Here is a 16,921-nt window from a genome sequence, read left to right on the forward strand (position 1 = left end):
TATCAAAGCCAAAAAAAGGAAACAAGAAGAAGATGAAATATATATCAAACAAAAATCAAGCAAGAAATATAAGCAGAGGTTTTAATGAAGAAATACTGCATGTTCTTCCAAACATTCTGAGATTTAAGGTGCAATAACCTTTTGTCCTCAGCATCGGTTGTTTGTTCCAGTGCTTATATAGACTTTTGTTTTTTCTGACAAACAGCTTCTTGTCATTAAATTGAAATCGGTCCCCTCTCAGAAGAATAAGAATGCACAATCATTGTCAAAGTTTAATCCTCCAAAAGTGGGTAGTTCAGCTGACTTTGGTCTCCTGCCATCAATCAGGTTGGTTTCTTCAAGTAAAGTACAGATACAGATACAGATTATGTTCAATTACTGTACATTTTTAGGCTCATTTTAAAAAGTCTGCAATACCCGGCAGCTACTGTGCAGTTATTGTTAGGGTATGATTGTGTAAAGTAACTAAAACACACAGATTGTGGATAAGGTTAATCAAAAATGGGCCCCTTCTTGCATAAAAGTCAGATCAACTACATGCCCATACACCCCAACCTAGTAGTCCTGCTTGCTCCATAATTGGCACACGTCTTCCTGCCTTGTGAAAGATGGCAGTGGATATAAATTGCAGTTGTGAAGTTATCCAATATGGACTTGCATCTTGGATGATTTTCACCTTATGAGCCTCTATTTGACCTACATGAGCAAACAAGGGCATCAGCGAGAAAATTGGCTGTAAGAAGCTGCTCATCTGCTGGTACAGCACGGCACCCAGACGGTGTAAGTTTACTTTGTTTATCACTGTCATCTTTTTTTCCCGGAGGAGCCACCAGAATCAATAAATTATGAATGTTCCTTGTAGTGGCTTCAACCAAAGAGGCGGCAGATACGAAGATGGCTGAATATGCGGTCTTTTGATCGGTCACATGGGTCTTTTGCGAAGGTAATGAACAACCAGAGGGAGCGAAGGCAAAGTTTTAAAAATGCGCTCTAAAAAGCACTGGTAACAAGTGTACAGATGCTGATGTGGTTCTTCTGGCTGCAGCAATTTTAAACCGAAAACAGGAAAGAAATTTATGACTAAGGGCCGAAAAAAACTGAGTCAGAGTAGCCTGGGCAGGAAGTAGTAAATGCTTGGGTGTTTTTTTTTTTTACATTTATAGAAGAGAGTAATGGGTCTTGGACAACAGAACTTGTTCGAGACTGAGAGTTAAGATCCTGGTCAAACACAACTTCCTAGAAATGAGCCGCATCACAACTCATTCAGACCCCGACCTCGAGCCACAAACACGCAAATCTGTCAGCATCTTAAAACAGGCAGAGAGGCGCTTGTGTTCGGGCGCTGTTTTTCAAAATCCCTTACCATGCCATAAAGTAATCGCTCCTGTAATGCAGACCTGTCTCTGGAGGCATCGCAGCCACAGTGTAGTCGTGCACTCAGAGAAACCTGACACTCTGGGAGTAACGCTTGTTTTGAGGTGTGCAGGGAGGCAGTAAGGGGATATTTTGTGTCTCAGAGCCTTTGAGGTAAAACGCCACAGCTCTCTTTGGCTGCCTCATCCCTTCTTCCGTTCCCTCCCTCCTAGACACATCAGGATGGGTGTAGTCTGGACGAAGAGTGGGCGAGCGGCGAATGCCTGCCTTGCTGGAGAACGACTGTGCCAGCCGAGCCTCGAGCTGTCCACCCACTCCGGATCCTGTTCTTTTCTGTGATTAGCCTGCAGCCTCAGTCTCCTTTAAGCTCGCTCAGTCTCAGGTGTAAAGTCGGAGTTCTGCGCAACCTTTTTGGACTTTTTCTGTATGCGATGTCTTTCCACATCAGTTATGTGTAATGAACCAGTGCATTTAAATTGGGTAGAGTCCAGGCGGGGCAGTGGCGCTTGTTAAGGGATTATTATCTTTGCTTTAGTTTGTCTTGCCTCAGGTTGATGAAATGTCAAAAGCTGTACTTATTAGTTGTGCGAATGGCTCCATGAAATCCCACTTCTCCCTATGAATGAGTCTTTTAAGCCCAAGGCCAGACATTTCTTTGCTCGGCAATGAGTCCAAATGAATCTTAAACAACGGTTGGGATCTTCGCGATGAAACCTTTATCGTTTTTTACCAAGATAAATCTTTGGAGCTGACAGAATATGGTTTCAATCGGGAGGTTGTCAGTGTGACTGCTGGCTTTTGGGGTCTGTTTTTGTCTTCCCGTGAATGTGTGGCTCCATCAGCTGCCGTCGTCATTAGTCAAAAGGGGGGAAAGAGCTTCATGAGGAACAGACAGCGTTGACGTGATGAGCTGTGACACACAGGGCAACGCTCCGTCCCTGCGTTGGAACATGCCTGGACGCTCCGCCGAGAGTTTGTTCTGGTAATGTGTAAATTACTGCAGAGTCCAAACAGGGCTCGGCTGCGAGCGAGAACAGCCTCGGCAAATGAGGCAGCTTGAAGAGGAGCAACAAGTTAATTATCCTTCCCGGTGAAGAGATATCACACGGTGTGAGCTCAGTGCACTTTAACTAACTAACCAACAGCTGCACACCCAGCGAGATTCACTGTTTAAACTGCAACTGCTTGTGCCAGCTTGGGGTTTTGAACACACCCCTGCATGGATGAGGAGACTCGCCTCTGCTTCTCCTTTGGATACACAGAATCACAAACTGGTTTGAAGCTGTTTCCGTGTTGATTTTCCTGCAGGCAAGAAGAAACTTTATTCTGCTTAGAGAGCCTCGCCTGCCCCAGACAAAGTGGGAGGAGATGGAGATGAAAGCAGATCCTGAATGTGTCAATATATGTTACCCACAGAGATTTCTATCCCCATTTCACTTCTACCCACACCAATAAAATGACTCTGCATTGTGTCAGCAGCCTGGACTGGTTTGAATCTGAAAAAGGGAACGAAAAAATGCTTTCTTTTTGAGTCACCTGCCAGCATCTATAAAGGAGAGATCTGCACTGTCTGTCTGTCTCCCTGCCTCTTCCCTCTGTGTGTCTCCCTCCCTCACTGCATTTTTCCCAGGCTGAGGCGTCCATGGACCCTCTGGCTCCGCTGCTTTCGTCAGTGACTTGGAGCGCTCTGAGAACTTTGTGAACTCTCCGTGTCGGAGTGGGAAGGGAGAGCAAGGGGAGCAGTTGATGGGACGCAGCCCGGCAGCAGCAGCAGGCTCCTCTGGAGACGGCACCGCGACTCACAGCTGGAGATAATCCCCCCCGGGTCATGACAAGACAGCGCCTCAGCCTCCTAACCCCCCTGGCTCTGCTGGGACTCCTCGTGGGGCTCGCAGACCTCAGCCATGCCAGTGAGGATGAGGATTACTACATGCAGGAGCTGCTGACAAGAGATCAGTACAACCAGGTCCAAATGCTGGAGAAGCCTGTGGCCTCGATACCTGACAGGCATGAGCACCCAAGCCAAAACCCTGGCAAGAAAGTGGCAAAGGGCAGCAGGCAGACGGATAAGACCACAGATGATACGAAATCAGGTAAAAGAACTATCATCTCTTGAGAAAGTGTTCAGTCTGAAGCTCTCAGTAGTAAAACTTTATTCTTGCTCTAGAAATCCCCTCAAAAAATCATCTTAGCAGTGCCAAAGGAATCAATCAGCAATAATGATTTAAAAAAATCTGACAGAAGGGGTTTGTGTGCTGCAACGTAAGCTGAAAAGTTGTGCTGAAAGACAAAATATCAATAGGGCAATATATCGTATCGCAAGAGGAAGCGATATATCGTATCGCCACTGACGCCAGATATCGATAATTTTATTGAAACATGCTGGCGCTCTGAGCAGATCCCCCCTGCTAACTTGACTTTAGTTGTGGTGTAAAATCCCTGAACTTTATTTGAGTTAAATAGATTTTAGTGAGGCATAGTTTTATCCTTCCTGTAAGAATTTTAACTCCAGAGCTGTTCTGCTTACGGGCTTTCGCCAGTTTATGGCCATTTTACATTGGAATGATGGCACACGTGGACAAGTTGCAGACAGAGTGTGTGCGTGTTAAAGAGGCACTAAGCTAACACTGTGTGTATTGTTTTTGGACATTGGTTTATTTCATTTGTCAATTTCTGTGAAATTGACACCACAATGCAGTAAATAAACACACAATTCCTGCTTTTTTAAAATTTTGTTTTGGGGTATTTTTTCTTCTATCCAGAGGTTTCTGATATCCAGAGAAGGGAAACTTACTGTACTGAAGTAGATTTTTCAGGTATCTGTACTGTACTATTCTTCTTTCTGACAACTTCTTAAGATTTAAATATCTGTACTTTCTTGCTGTACATTTAAAAAACAGGCTCGTTACTTTTAATTCATCTGAGGGGACTTGTAGATCATTTTTATTTTGCAAAGTTGCACGCACACAGATTTAATGACTGTAGTACACGTGTTTGTGTATGTGTGCCTGTGTGTGTTTGATATATTTTTCAATAAAATAGACATGACAGGATTTGTTTTGGCATTAACCAGTAAAAAGCTAAAATCATAGGAAATGAGACCTGGTTGTGCAGCTTTTTGTGTCAGCTGATGCTTTTCAAGTAAAATGTGTCACACAACATAAAGCTGATAGTTAGATATTGAAGGTTAGTGCCTAGAAAGTTACTGCTGATCTGCTTTTTCACTCATAAACTCACGCTGCACGATGATGAGTTCAAACAGAACGTTTCAGGGACTTCAGAGGAGCAGCTGAATCCAATTCACATGGTGATGGATGTGCAGAGTGAAAGCATCAACATTGACCTCCACAGGTAGCCCCCCTCCTCATTCCCCTCATACATCAGAGCCATGTACCCATGTATCTCCTGCACAACAGCGGGTTCGACAGGCTCGCGCACGGCCCGAGGTCAGGACTGCATTACGTGTTGGAGCCAGAGCACGTGAAATCCACGTTTTCCCAAAGTGAGACGCAGCGGCGGTGCTGTCTCGCTCATATGGAAATGCACGGCTCAGAGCTCTCCGTGTGTGGGACTCCGAGCACATGCAGTAGCAGGTTTGTAGGTATGTTTGAGATCCTGCAGGGTGATTGGAGGACAGTAACAGGCGTGAGGGCCTTTGGTTGGCCGGTGGCTGATAATTTAGAGCAGCTGTGTCGACAGTGACCTCATGTCTCAGGCATGTGGACTCACGTGTCTCAGCAGGGATACCTGCTGCAGGTGGGACTACGGAGAGGAATAACAGTGATAGCAGCCACACAGAGCTGCTTGTTTAATCTCCACCACACTGCATCTTATTAACAAGATAAAGTGTTATTTTTACAGGCCCATGAATATAGACTGCAAGGACTTTTATATTACATTAGTCATCATTATTAAATAATTTTTAAATCATGCCAGTGGATGGTTGAACAAAAAGTGAGAAATCTTAATCAGAGGCAGGAAGTTACTAAATATATAATGGAGACATTGGACTCATAAATGTTTTTATATTAACAGTTGATCAAATAACTGTGTAATTTTGAATTGGTCAATCATAGTGACAAACCCTGAGAATTATCACGCTGCCCAGCAGTCCTCCTCAGCGCTACAAAGCATTTTAGCACCTTTAAGCTCATTGTTTTGGTTTTGCAGTCCACAAATATACTGCGTTGGTTCACTCTTACCGCTGTTTTCAGCAAATAACTTTGATAAACCCACTGTTTGCTACCTGCTCTGTACGGGACAGCACACGGACATAGTTGGCAACTAGCTGGTGAGGAACATAAGTGAGCATTTAGCAGCTTGAGCTGGCAGTTGTTGGTGGAGACCAAAAATGGAGCTAAAAAGAGTGATTATTGGATATGTATTCACTTCAGATGAATGCTTACGCTGCTCTGTGTCTCTTCTGGATGGAAATTGCAGCAATTACAGCTACTTCTGCTTAACCGCAAAGTGACAGTTTGATAGATGCATTAAAAAGAATCAGTGTTTCCCCCTGTATCTGTTTGTTTGTTTGTTGGTTGGTTGGTTGCTTGGTTGGTTGATTTGTCAGCAGGATAACACAAAAACTATTTGGCGGATTTCAACCAAACTTGGATGGAAGATGGGTTGCGGCCCAGAATAGACCGCCTTAACTTTTGATGTGGATCCAATTAAAGAGACGGTTCCTGGAGTTTATGCTCACTTTCTTTAACATTGCGAGAAACGTCTGGTTTATTTAGGTGGCTGGTATCTATGCGTGAGAAGAATTTGATGCAGGTAAAATAAAACCCGGATCTAGCGTATTTAAATTTTAAGTATTTAAGTTTTATTTGAATATTGGGTTATGCTATGCGGAATTAAAGGGGTCTGTTGGGTCTTGGCGGAGGTATGCGCTCTACTGAGTGCCAATTTTATGGTGAAAAAACATTAACTTTTTAAATTTTGTAGGTTTTCTTTCGTTCCAATATTACTATAAAAAGCATGAAAAACCTTCCAAATGTAGTATTTTTACATTGATTTGAACATGTTACAGCACCTTAAGACGTTTTCACATTTGAGTGCATGTTACTGCTTCAGTATGTTTAACTTAAGTAGTTTTTCAGCATGTACTTGTTGTGTTTACTCTGTTATTACTACTTTGGCCAATCTGAAATAGCCATGAGTATCGCCTGCACCTCACCACCGTCTAAATGACCATATCTCACAGCCTCCTATATCCGTTACGCCGGACCACATCTGCAGCTCGGAGTGCTGTTGAGGATTTAACCTGCTCCTAGAATGAGACAGGGATAAAGTCTTTCAGATGTGAGAAGGATTGTTATCACGTGGGGCCTATCCTGACCCGACACTCAGTCAAATAAAAATCACACACACACATAGTGCTCTCTTCCATCTTCAGCTGCAATGTGACTCCCTGCCTTCGCCCCGCCTCTTGTACAGCACACTTCCATGACTGATTCGAAACCTGGAGGCACTTTTCGTATATCTATTACTGTATTAAAAGAAATGAGGGCGCAAATTGAAAAAGCAGCATTGGCATTGACGGTAATGGCATGTAAGGAGCACAAGAGTTGAACGTTTTTAAATTCAGTGCCCGGAGATTGTCTCTTGGTTCAGTCCCCAATCTTGAATCTATCCATATGTGCTGGACTGAATCCAGCCAAAGCTTTTTTTTTTTTTTTTCCTGTGTCAACAATATTCGTTTTCCCTCCCTATGTAGACAACAATGAATCAGCAGTTTTAAAGTTGACTCGACCTGTAAAAGCCCCCATAAATGAGTCTTGTTTTGGACAATTTTCACTTGTTCCATTGCAGATGTTTTACTTATAACACGCAAGAAACACCTTGTATTCATTCATTAGTTTTTCCAGTGTAATTTCCATTCCTGTACTAATGTAATTTCCTTCCCCAGTGAAAACAGCCAACAAAAAGGCCGAGAAGAACAAGAAGAGCCCCCTGAAAACCCCGAACAGCATCTCAGAAGGAGAAGGACACTACAACGCGATAAAAGAGGGTGAGCGAACAATCGATGTCGCTCTCAGTTGTTATGGTGAAATTCATGATCTCATAAAATTCATCTTCCCTCCGAGGCGCAGCGATCGTTTCTCCGCTTTCACGGGAGCAGTTGAGATGACAAATATTTTTGGAAAAGAGTTTTCAGAAAGCAGATTTTCCCTGAGAGCAAAAGTCTGGCAGGATAAAAAAATGATCCATTCAGAGTGGAGCCACAGAAGCACTGATGTCCTCTTTGCCTATGAAGCATTGTGTTTGGTTTCCATGGCTCACAGTATATTTGCTAAACCAGAGCCAGGATGCCCCGGTAGCCTTCCTGTCACGTCGATGACAGATTAAACTTGCTCGACTTAAATCGTGATTTCGGGGCAAAGCACATGTGTTTTGACCTCAGACTTTCCACAGCTCTGAATGCACTGATAACGCCCTTATTAGACTTATTTACAGTGTCAGACAGTTGCTGCTTAAAGGGAAGCTGTATTTAATAACGCAGGGAGGTTAAGAGTGGCTGTGGTGGCCAACCGTGAATTTATGTGTTTATGTTAAGACTATTGTGAGGAACCTACTGAGACAGACAGAGAGGCTGCCATTTTTAATTTGGCACTTGGGAACGGGAGCAGAAAGTTAGATTTTCGTGCATGTTGGAAAATGGGAACTCGACATGCCGACACGCCTGGCACAAAGACACCCACACAGTCAAAGTCTGGAAGGCTCGGGCTCCCAAAATCATGTTTTCACGGCTGCGACTGTGACTCAACACCAATCTGTTTTCCAAGTTTGTTTCAGCGTCTCCTGGTAGCAGCTGATTTATCCAGGTCACAAAAATCATACACCTACAATGTAACAAGTTCATTACTCAGATTTAGAAACTGTTTAGCCTCCAAATTTTTAACTTATAAAGCCGTCTTTGAAAGTGTAGCAGAAACCCAGTGCCTGCCACATCCACGCACACCGAATCAATAGGGAATTCATTAAACGGGGTCTCTGAGACCAGCAGTCAAAGTTTGATTCAGCGGATGTCTAACAGCTCATTCATCGTTCCCATCAGACGCGACCGTAAACAAGATGTTTCCGCGCGGATATCACAGTTTGTAACATGTGCACAGTCAAGCTGCAGAGGCTGATTTGGATTAAATACTACAGTTTTTGACAGATTGGCCTGTTGGAAAGTAAAAATTGTATCATAGGTTGATGTGCAGCTGACGATGTGTAATGATGTTTCAGAGGATGAGTCACATCAAGATGTTGAAGGATTTTTTTTTTTCTTTTAAAGAGACACTATGCAACTTCTTACAAATGAAAAGACGAGGTCATTATTATTAAAAATAAAATATCTTGTTGCTAAATGGCATACACAGGCAAGATTTGCCTTTATAGCCTATAGTCTGGTACGACCAGGATCTTATTGTGGCGTATGTTGGCTAATGTTTTTAAACTCTAGTTTGATGTCTATATGTTACCGGCACTGTGGAGCCAAAGTTACCTGATCTCACTTTAATATCTTATCTTGAGACACCACTCCTGTTTAGATTGTTGCTCCTCAAGCTTGTTTCCTCAAAGATGTAATGTCATAAAAAAAAGGGCCAAGAGCTCTTTGTTTGAGAGCTGTTTACTGTCCACATGCATTATGATATGAATAAATCATACACTTCAAGTATTTCAATACTGTACCACCAGATGTGAAATAAGAACTTGTGACACATGACCAAACTTTGATCCTGGAAATTGTTTTTTGGCCTCAGCATGTCTCTCACGGCACGTGGCCTAAATAGCAACATACAGCACCCTGAACCGCCTGCTTTATCATTTCTGCTACACATTATTGTTGAAGCCAGATGTTGTGTTCCTGTGTGGGTCCTCTTGAGAAGCGCTGCATGCAGATGGTGATAATGATTTAGGGCTATGCAACATGGCAGGCACCCATCAATTTCTTCGCCCCGCTAACCTTTATCCTTTTGGGCCGCTTCGAGGGCCGGCTTGTCCCTAATATGTTGTGATCGCTGCATTCGGAGAGCCTGAGGACCTGCAGTATGTGTCTGATTCCAAGATGATTTTAAATATAGGAACAAGTAGCTGTACACTTGTTTTACTACTGTATAGAGTTGCTGTTACTACACTAACTGTTCTTCGCCTCCGGCTTGTTAAACAACTTTTACGCTTCAGTTTTACAGCAGGAATTAATTTGCTCTCAAGCTACGTTTGCTTTATGCACCAAACATAAATTGTGTCACGCATGTGTGGGTTTTGGATGCTGATCCTCTTCGTCTCTGACAATCCTCTGCATGTGATTGACGGTCTTCAGCGTCTCATACATATCAGGCTTCTGGAACAGTTATTCAATGCAAAGCCAGCTTCCTTTATGGATTAAATTAACTTTTTACTGCACAACTATATGTCCAACTTCACATGCTGTCAAAGCAAAAAGCCCAGATCCACAGTAAGAAAAATTCCTTCGTGCCTGTTAAACTCCTGGGTGTTCATTTGCGAAGGCAGACCTGGCTCTATGACAGCGACATGTGCAGCATATGCTGCATGTACAAACAGACCGATGCCCAATCGGAAATTCTTGCGCTGAAATTCCATCACTTTGATCCAGGGAAGTCTGCAAACAGCTTGATCTGACCCAAAGAGCCGTTGGGCACAGGGGATTTCACACGTCAACCTTGATTTGCCCATTTGGCCCTCACAGGGTGATATCCATTGTAGTGTAAAAGATGAGCCAATCTCACACAAAGACCCCTTTTTATAGCGAACACCATCTCAGTTTCTGCGATTACTTAAAGACAGGCATTTGTTCAAATGAACTGCAAACTCCCTCCAGCATCAAAGCAGAGCATTTTTTAAATGATGTGCAGCTTTTTCTTTTAAAGACCATGTTTTTCCCAAAGTAAAGTCTGAGTGCCTCGAATGCTGCTGCGTGCCTGCCAAACCGCTGATGTGGCAACAGCAGGTGTTGATGGATAAGTGGCATGCGAGTGGAGTTAATTACAAGATAGTTATTCATATTGATGATTGCTAATTTCCACCATATGATCACGCAGTTCCTTTAGTTTGGGATGGGAGGATACCTGCACAGTAACAGTACTATTATAGTATCATCATTGAGAGTAATGACATGTGGTTTAAAACGCACTTCCAACATAAAACGGGAACAATAAATTAAAAGATTCAAATCAACGTAACCTTTGGACAACATGTTTGTTTGTTTCAGCATTTAAGACAGGAAACACCTGCATACATGGAACAATGTAATTTACATTGGAAAAGAAGCTGATATTGATTTCATGCCTCAAAAATGCCTCTGCAAGGTAAGACTTAAAAAAACTGCAAGGTTACGTTGAGTATCGTTTACATCGCAGAATGTCTGCGTGACTAAACATGGAGCCATACTGTACAACATGCCTTTAGCGAGACATCAAGGTCACAAACTCAGCGGCATCACGTACAGTGCGGCGCTGCGCTTCACAGCTGTGTCTCCACTGATAAGACATCACAATCAGTGTCCTCAGGAGTATTCAGCCTCGGTCTGAGAAAACAAATCTGATGAGCTCACAGTGATTTCATCTGGATTATTTCAGCTTAGAGACTTCAATAAACAACAAGACAACCAGACAAAAAGGCATTACTAGGTTGCATTATGGGATTATCTTTATGTTCAATTTCAATTTTATGTTGTGACAATGCTGTGTTTATGCTCTGGGTAGGTATATGTTAGGTTGAGGAAAAGATAACATTTAAGAGTACCTGGTTCTGTTGCCACAAACACGACTGGAAATTGTTCCATCGCCTTGTTAACAATATCTGTTTTTTTGGCTGAAAGTTGTCCTGATGTTGCATCCGAAAGATCTGGTTTTCATGTCGCTTACAGCATGAAAATTTCCCGTCATCTCGTTAAAAGTGTCCAGAGGTTTTGTGCTTACGATTATTGAAAGACAGTTGTCTCTCACTTGGGCAGCCATCGTGCCGAGCTGTCACACTACTGCCACCCCCTCCTCAACCTGACATAAAAGTCACCTCATACATGTCATCTGAACAAAGAAGTGTTGATGTGAGGTGATGATAGGGCAACACGTTCTCTCCGGAGGAACAGTCCAGTGAATGACCTGTCTAACCACACTTTGACCTGGACTTTCTCACTCTTTGACCTACTGGGCTACAGCGGCGCTTCAAGAAGTGACGCTAGAGGGTATGGCATCAAACTGTGAAGCGTAGGGCTCCTGACCAGGCGGCTGAGTATAAGCCGTATAAGTCTGAGGATACGGCTGAGAACTAGAGATATCTCGTGCAAAAAGTTATGAAGGATCTCAGTTTTTCACAAGTTGACCCGTTTATCGGACTTGCACCGGAATCCTGTTAGTCTAACATACATGCCGCTGTTTCAGCATACAGTGGGCATACACGCACGTAAATGAGGGTTCACATATAAGCACAAATCTCTCTTTTGATTAAATTTTATAAATCAGGTTTTTTGTGCACTCCAGCAAATATAAATCACACCAGTGTTTGTTCATTCATCTGTTTTTGCAAATGAACTCTGAGTGTAGTCAGCAAGATGATACAACCTTGGTGTTTTTTGATCCTACAACCTGTGGATTCACAACATCTGAAAACCAAATTTGAAATCACCATCAGAGGGAGCTGGAAAAAAAAAGCCTTTCTGACATTTAAATACATTCCTTTGATTACATTATACATCTTTTTACCTTTAAACATGCCTGTCAGGTTTGCAGCTGTAGCTGCTGCAATTTCCCATTTCCTCTCTTTCATGATATTGCTTTAGTCATTTCGACAATTTAATCATGTATTCATGGTGCAGTTAGAGTGCAGTTACAGTGACAGGTGTGCATTGCGAAATTACAATAAGGAAGCGTTCATAGTATACAGTCATTAATCAACCATGAAGATTGATTTGAAATTCATAGCAGATTAGATGTCAAAGCCTGTGACGTGCTATTAAACTCCATTTTATTCACAGACTCACCTTTTATGATTTGTTTATGCGTAGAAGTATGTAATGTTTGATGCACATTAACTTATTTGTCTCAATTCAAGCTTAAAGTCCGAGGTGGCGAACAAATTAGCCGAGATTCAGACTTGCTTGATGAAAGACTTTCCATTTTGTTGTTTTTCGGCAGGCAGAAAGAAGAAGCGTCGATGCTGATAATGGCCGACATCAGGACAAACTGCTTTTATTTGTGCATTTCACATTATTAGAATGACACAATTCACTCTCCTCTATGTGTTGACTACTTTAGGTTTTCTGTATAGAGCTCCTTTTATATGATCTCCTCAGTAACAAACAGAGTGCAGCTGCTGTCTTGTTTGCTTCACACATTTGCTCATTACTGTTGAGTCTTGCTATTAACAAATGCGCAGGAGCTGTGAACGCTGTGCAGAATGCTGTTGAAGCAATGCAATACACGTGAAACATAACATTTACCAACACAGGCCAATTTTTCCATTCTCGTTACCCAGAATGCCCTCCGATGGGACTGGAGACACTGAAGATTGATGATTTCCAGCTCCACGCCTCGACTACGAAACGCTACGGCCTTGGCGCGCACAGAGGTCGTCTTAACATTCAGGTAAGACGAGAATGTAAAGTGTCGGAGTAGCGTGGGCACGCTTGTTAGAAATGTCGGGGCTTGCATAACAGCTTGGAGGCGTTTTTTTCCCGACAAAGCCAAAAATAATTGAGAGACAGTATCTTTTAATTCCAGGATCAGTTTAAGTTCATCTTTGGAAAGATGTCAGCTTTTTGCTCCGGTTCGACGTGGACGACACTATCATTCTGCTTCAGCTCGCAGCGTATTTTAATACTTCAAGGCTTACTCAACAGAGAAAGTAATAGTGTTGCCATCAAACCAAAGGCACATCCCCAAACCTAATAAAAAGGATTGGCATCTGGGAGAAGAGGTATTTCCTGTTAGTGCAAGCTGTGCTGTGAGGGTATTAGCCCGCGTATGGTCTGCAGCGAGCCTCGTCTTCTGCTCCGCACTGCACAATTAATGAAACACACACACACACATGCTCTTAATTCAGTCAAGACTGAGGCGAGGCATTATGTTTCAGGAAATCAACAAAACAAAAGGCTTATTGTTTGGGTTGTGTGTGCACCTCCGTGAATGACTGTGTGTCGGGGATCATAGAGGGACAGAGATAGTGTCCGCTCGAGAGAACAATTATCTGTAAATCAGGAGGAAAAACATGGAAAGCAGATGTAGCCTGTTGAATCGGGCCTGTGGCCAGTGAACTTAGGTTTATTTCCACTTTTGTTGCTGCTGCAGTTTGTTTAGATTCCAGACACCAACAGTTCTGTGGCAGATTTAACTTTCCTCTGATATTAAGAGATGCACACTGACAGGAAACATGAGCAAAATGGCACAAACCCTCCAGAAGTGTTAGTTAAAAACTGTAGTCCCTATCCTGCAGTGAAAATACATATAGTAATTTATGTGAGTTATGGGTACATGTGCCAGATTTGTTTCATTCAAACGTCTGCACCTGGATTGGCACAAAAAAAAACCGAATCGCTTGCTCCACGGCCAAACCTCATATCCATATTCCATTCAGATCTCTCCTCTGAGGGGTTTCATATTCAGCAGGACATAAAACAGGCCCTCCTCGGCGGAATAATTTCCGGATAACACAAATAATTCAACGGTTAAATAGACGTGGATTTTTGTTTAAGGTATTTGTTTCATGGAAGCTGAACACCTGCTTCTCATGACTGAGGCGTGCCTCTCCTCGCTGCGAGTAATTGAATGTGGGTATCGTTTAGAGACGTTTGCACACACAACGCGTCAACCAATCAGCTTAAGTGTGTGTGTCTAATGACTATGGTTGATTTATGATACATGTGGGTGTTTATGGGATGCACTGTTGCCAAGTACTACGCTAAACTATGTCTCTGCTTTTTACAAGGTCTAACATTATAGATGCATACGACTTTTCTGCCACCCCGGAGGCTTTTATGCACTTCTCCTTTACTTACCCCTTGCAAATCAAATGTTTTGATTTTCTTTATGTGTAAATATAATGACAGCTAGGCTCTAACACAGACTTACCTATCTCATAGGTACACCTGGTTAATGTAATGCAATCCAATACAACAGCTCTGCCACAACTTCTACTTTGATATTTTATAATTCTATTGTAATTGTTATTTTTATTGCTTGTATTATCTTTTATAATATGAACCACATGTCTTTTATTGCAGTATTATTGCAGTATTATTTTTTTTTTTGTTTGGTCTCCAAATTATCTTTTTTTTCTACGTCCTTAGTCAATCACTTGTAATGCACTTTGTATTACATTTGTTTGATTGGTTGATTGATTGATCGGTCCAAACCACAACTTCAATAATGAACATGCAGTTAAATTAATACCACTCTGACAGTGTCAATCAAACTCTCTGAACATTATTATTATTATCTTTGTAAAGGCAGAAATGTTGTATTCAATTGCGTTACATCGTACTGGTGTATGTTGTGTACATTTACTTAAGTACTGTACTTAATAATAATAATAATAATAATATTTTTTTTTATAACGTGCTTTTACAGGTGCTCAAAGACGTCTACATAAATATCAACACAATTAAAATATAGAACAATGTGGAGTAATACACAATTAAGATACACAAACTTAAGTACAATTTTGAGGTACTTGCACTTGAGTATTTCCATTTTCTGCTGCATTTAATATCAGATACTTTAACTCAAGTACTATTCATATGGGTGACTTTCACTTTTTACTAAAGTAATATGTTCACATGTTATCTTTACTTTAACTGGCCAGTGAGTGTAGTCCATAAAGTCATATTCAGTGGAAGCAACTTGGAAAGCTCCACTAAACACGAAACACATTAAAAGTGAAAAAATATGTTAAGTGTTAACCTAATACTGTTAATAAAATATGACATTATTTCATAAATGTGATAGATCATCACTTAATAATGACATTGTCCCAATTCCAATCTTAATTTACAGTATGTACCTTTAATATGGAAATGCAGGTGTTAAGCTCTTCCATGTTTATCTTGAAATAATCAGCTGTTCCATATATTGTACAACACCGTTCGTGTTGTACATCAAAGAGAGTTGACAGTTATGATAAAGAGGTTGTGTCACTCTGCACTCAGCATGTACGGTGCAGCATGTCATCACAATGTTTACATTTTGGATGAAGACGATGAACGATGTGGTCTGTCAGCACATGATGTGACTGTTCACACGTCTCGCCCTGAGCCGACAGTGTCAGCCGGTCCGGGCTCTATGAAGACAGTATCATTTCATGCATTATAATTAGTTTAACATTTTCATCTGTTAAACCGAGCAAGTGTCATGAAAGTGTGTCTTCACGTTACAACAATGAAACACTCAAACTGCTGCAGAAAAATCAGGAATGCAGGGAAATGGAAAGCTCTGTCTGACAGATGTGTCCTGCGTTCATTCCCGTAACTTCACTGGCTTTGTTTGACTTTTGTTCACTCCCTTCAAATACGACCTGGTCAACTTTGAGTAATGTGTCCTGTACCTGTATTTATCATGTTAGACCACATTCTTATCTGAGGAACATATTTTAGACTGTCAAAGATTAATATCTAAGCCTTGTTGGCTCCTGCGTACCACAGCCTCACCACTGTGAACACTGTAATAGAAATCTTTTATTGAATTTGTAACATAAACAAGAAAAGGCAGAGGTCGTCGGCATCACCAGCTGAACCATACATGGCTTGTGTATTTGTGTTTCCACATCTGGGATAAAATCCTGTTCCTGGCCTGCAGGCTGGCCTTTATGAAGATGACCTCTATGACGGGGCCTGGTGCGCTGGGAGAGATGACCCGCTGCAGTGGTTCGAGGTGGATGCCAGGAGGCTGACCAAGTTCACGGGGGTCATCACACAAGGCAGGAGCTCCCTCTGGTCGTGAGTAGGAACCCTGCAGACACACACACAGAGTTGCAGATGGTTGAGGATGAGGATTTTCTTGTCCAAGCTTGAAAGGATAAATGTCGGGGGGGTGGATTTTGTGCCAGTTCTCTATGTTGCCTTTAATCCTGGTGATATCTGATGATGTCTGTTTGGAGGTTGTTTTAAGTAACTAGTGGACATTCATTAACTTGATCATCCAGCACATTTTAAACAATGTTTTTGCAATTGTAACATTACACATTAACATAGTCAGTCTCAGCAGCAAATAGTATATCATCAAATTAAAGGTGAGTAAATAAAAATATAATAATTAAAACTCCCTGTTTTCCCTCAGTAATGTTAGCTTTTATATGGAAAGGAAATATAAAGGATAGACACAAGAGGCAGGTCATGCAAAAAACAGTAGGAACCATAACACCACGTTTGCCATCTTAACATGTGAGCATATCTTACTAATTAGCCATAAACAAAGTAATCCATCCAATAGTTGTTGGACATTTTACTCAAAACAACACATGTGGATCTTTTTGCGGCGCTAAAAGAAACATCAGGGAATCACCGGTCACCGGGGACCATGTCTTTTGTCGGGACCAAAGTGAT

General features: G+C 41.9%; 1 protein-coding gene across 2 annotated transcripts in view; it reads left to right on the forward strand.

Annotated features, from left to right (window-relative positions):
• The window catches only part of cpxm2 (carboxypeptidase X (M14 family), member 2), a 40,719-nt gene that overhangs the window by 6,983 nt on the left and 16,815 nt on the right, over positions 1-16,921 (forward strand). Inside the window, exons 1-4 of one of the 2 annotated variants that reach the window (XM_084341711.1) lie at positions 2,830-3,467; positions 7,286-7,387; positions 12,862-12,971; positions 16,176-16,315. In XM_084341711.1, the coding sequence (XP_084197837.1) occupies positions 3,203-3,467; positions 7,286-7,387; positions 12,862-12,971; positions 16,176-16,315 (617 nt within the window). In that variant the 5' untranslated portion in view covers positions 2,830-3,202. Of the gene's footprint in view, positions 1-2,829; positions 3,468-7,285; positions 7,388-12,861; positions 12,972-16,175; positions 16,316-16,921 lie in introns of those variants that run through there. The other variant, XM_084341712.1, reaches the window with a different exon arrangement.

Source organism: Pagrus pagrus (genome assembly GCF_965226575.1).
Source record: "Pagrus pagrus genome assembly, chromosome: 21".
Taxonomy (NCBI): domain Eukaryota; kingdom Metazoa; phylum Chordata; class Actinopteri; order Spariformes; family Sparidae; genus Pagrus; species Pagrus pagrus.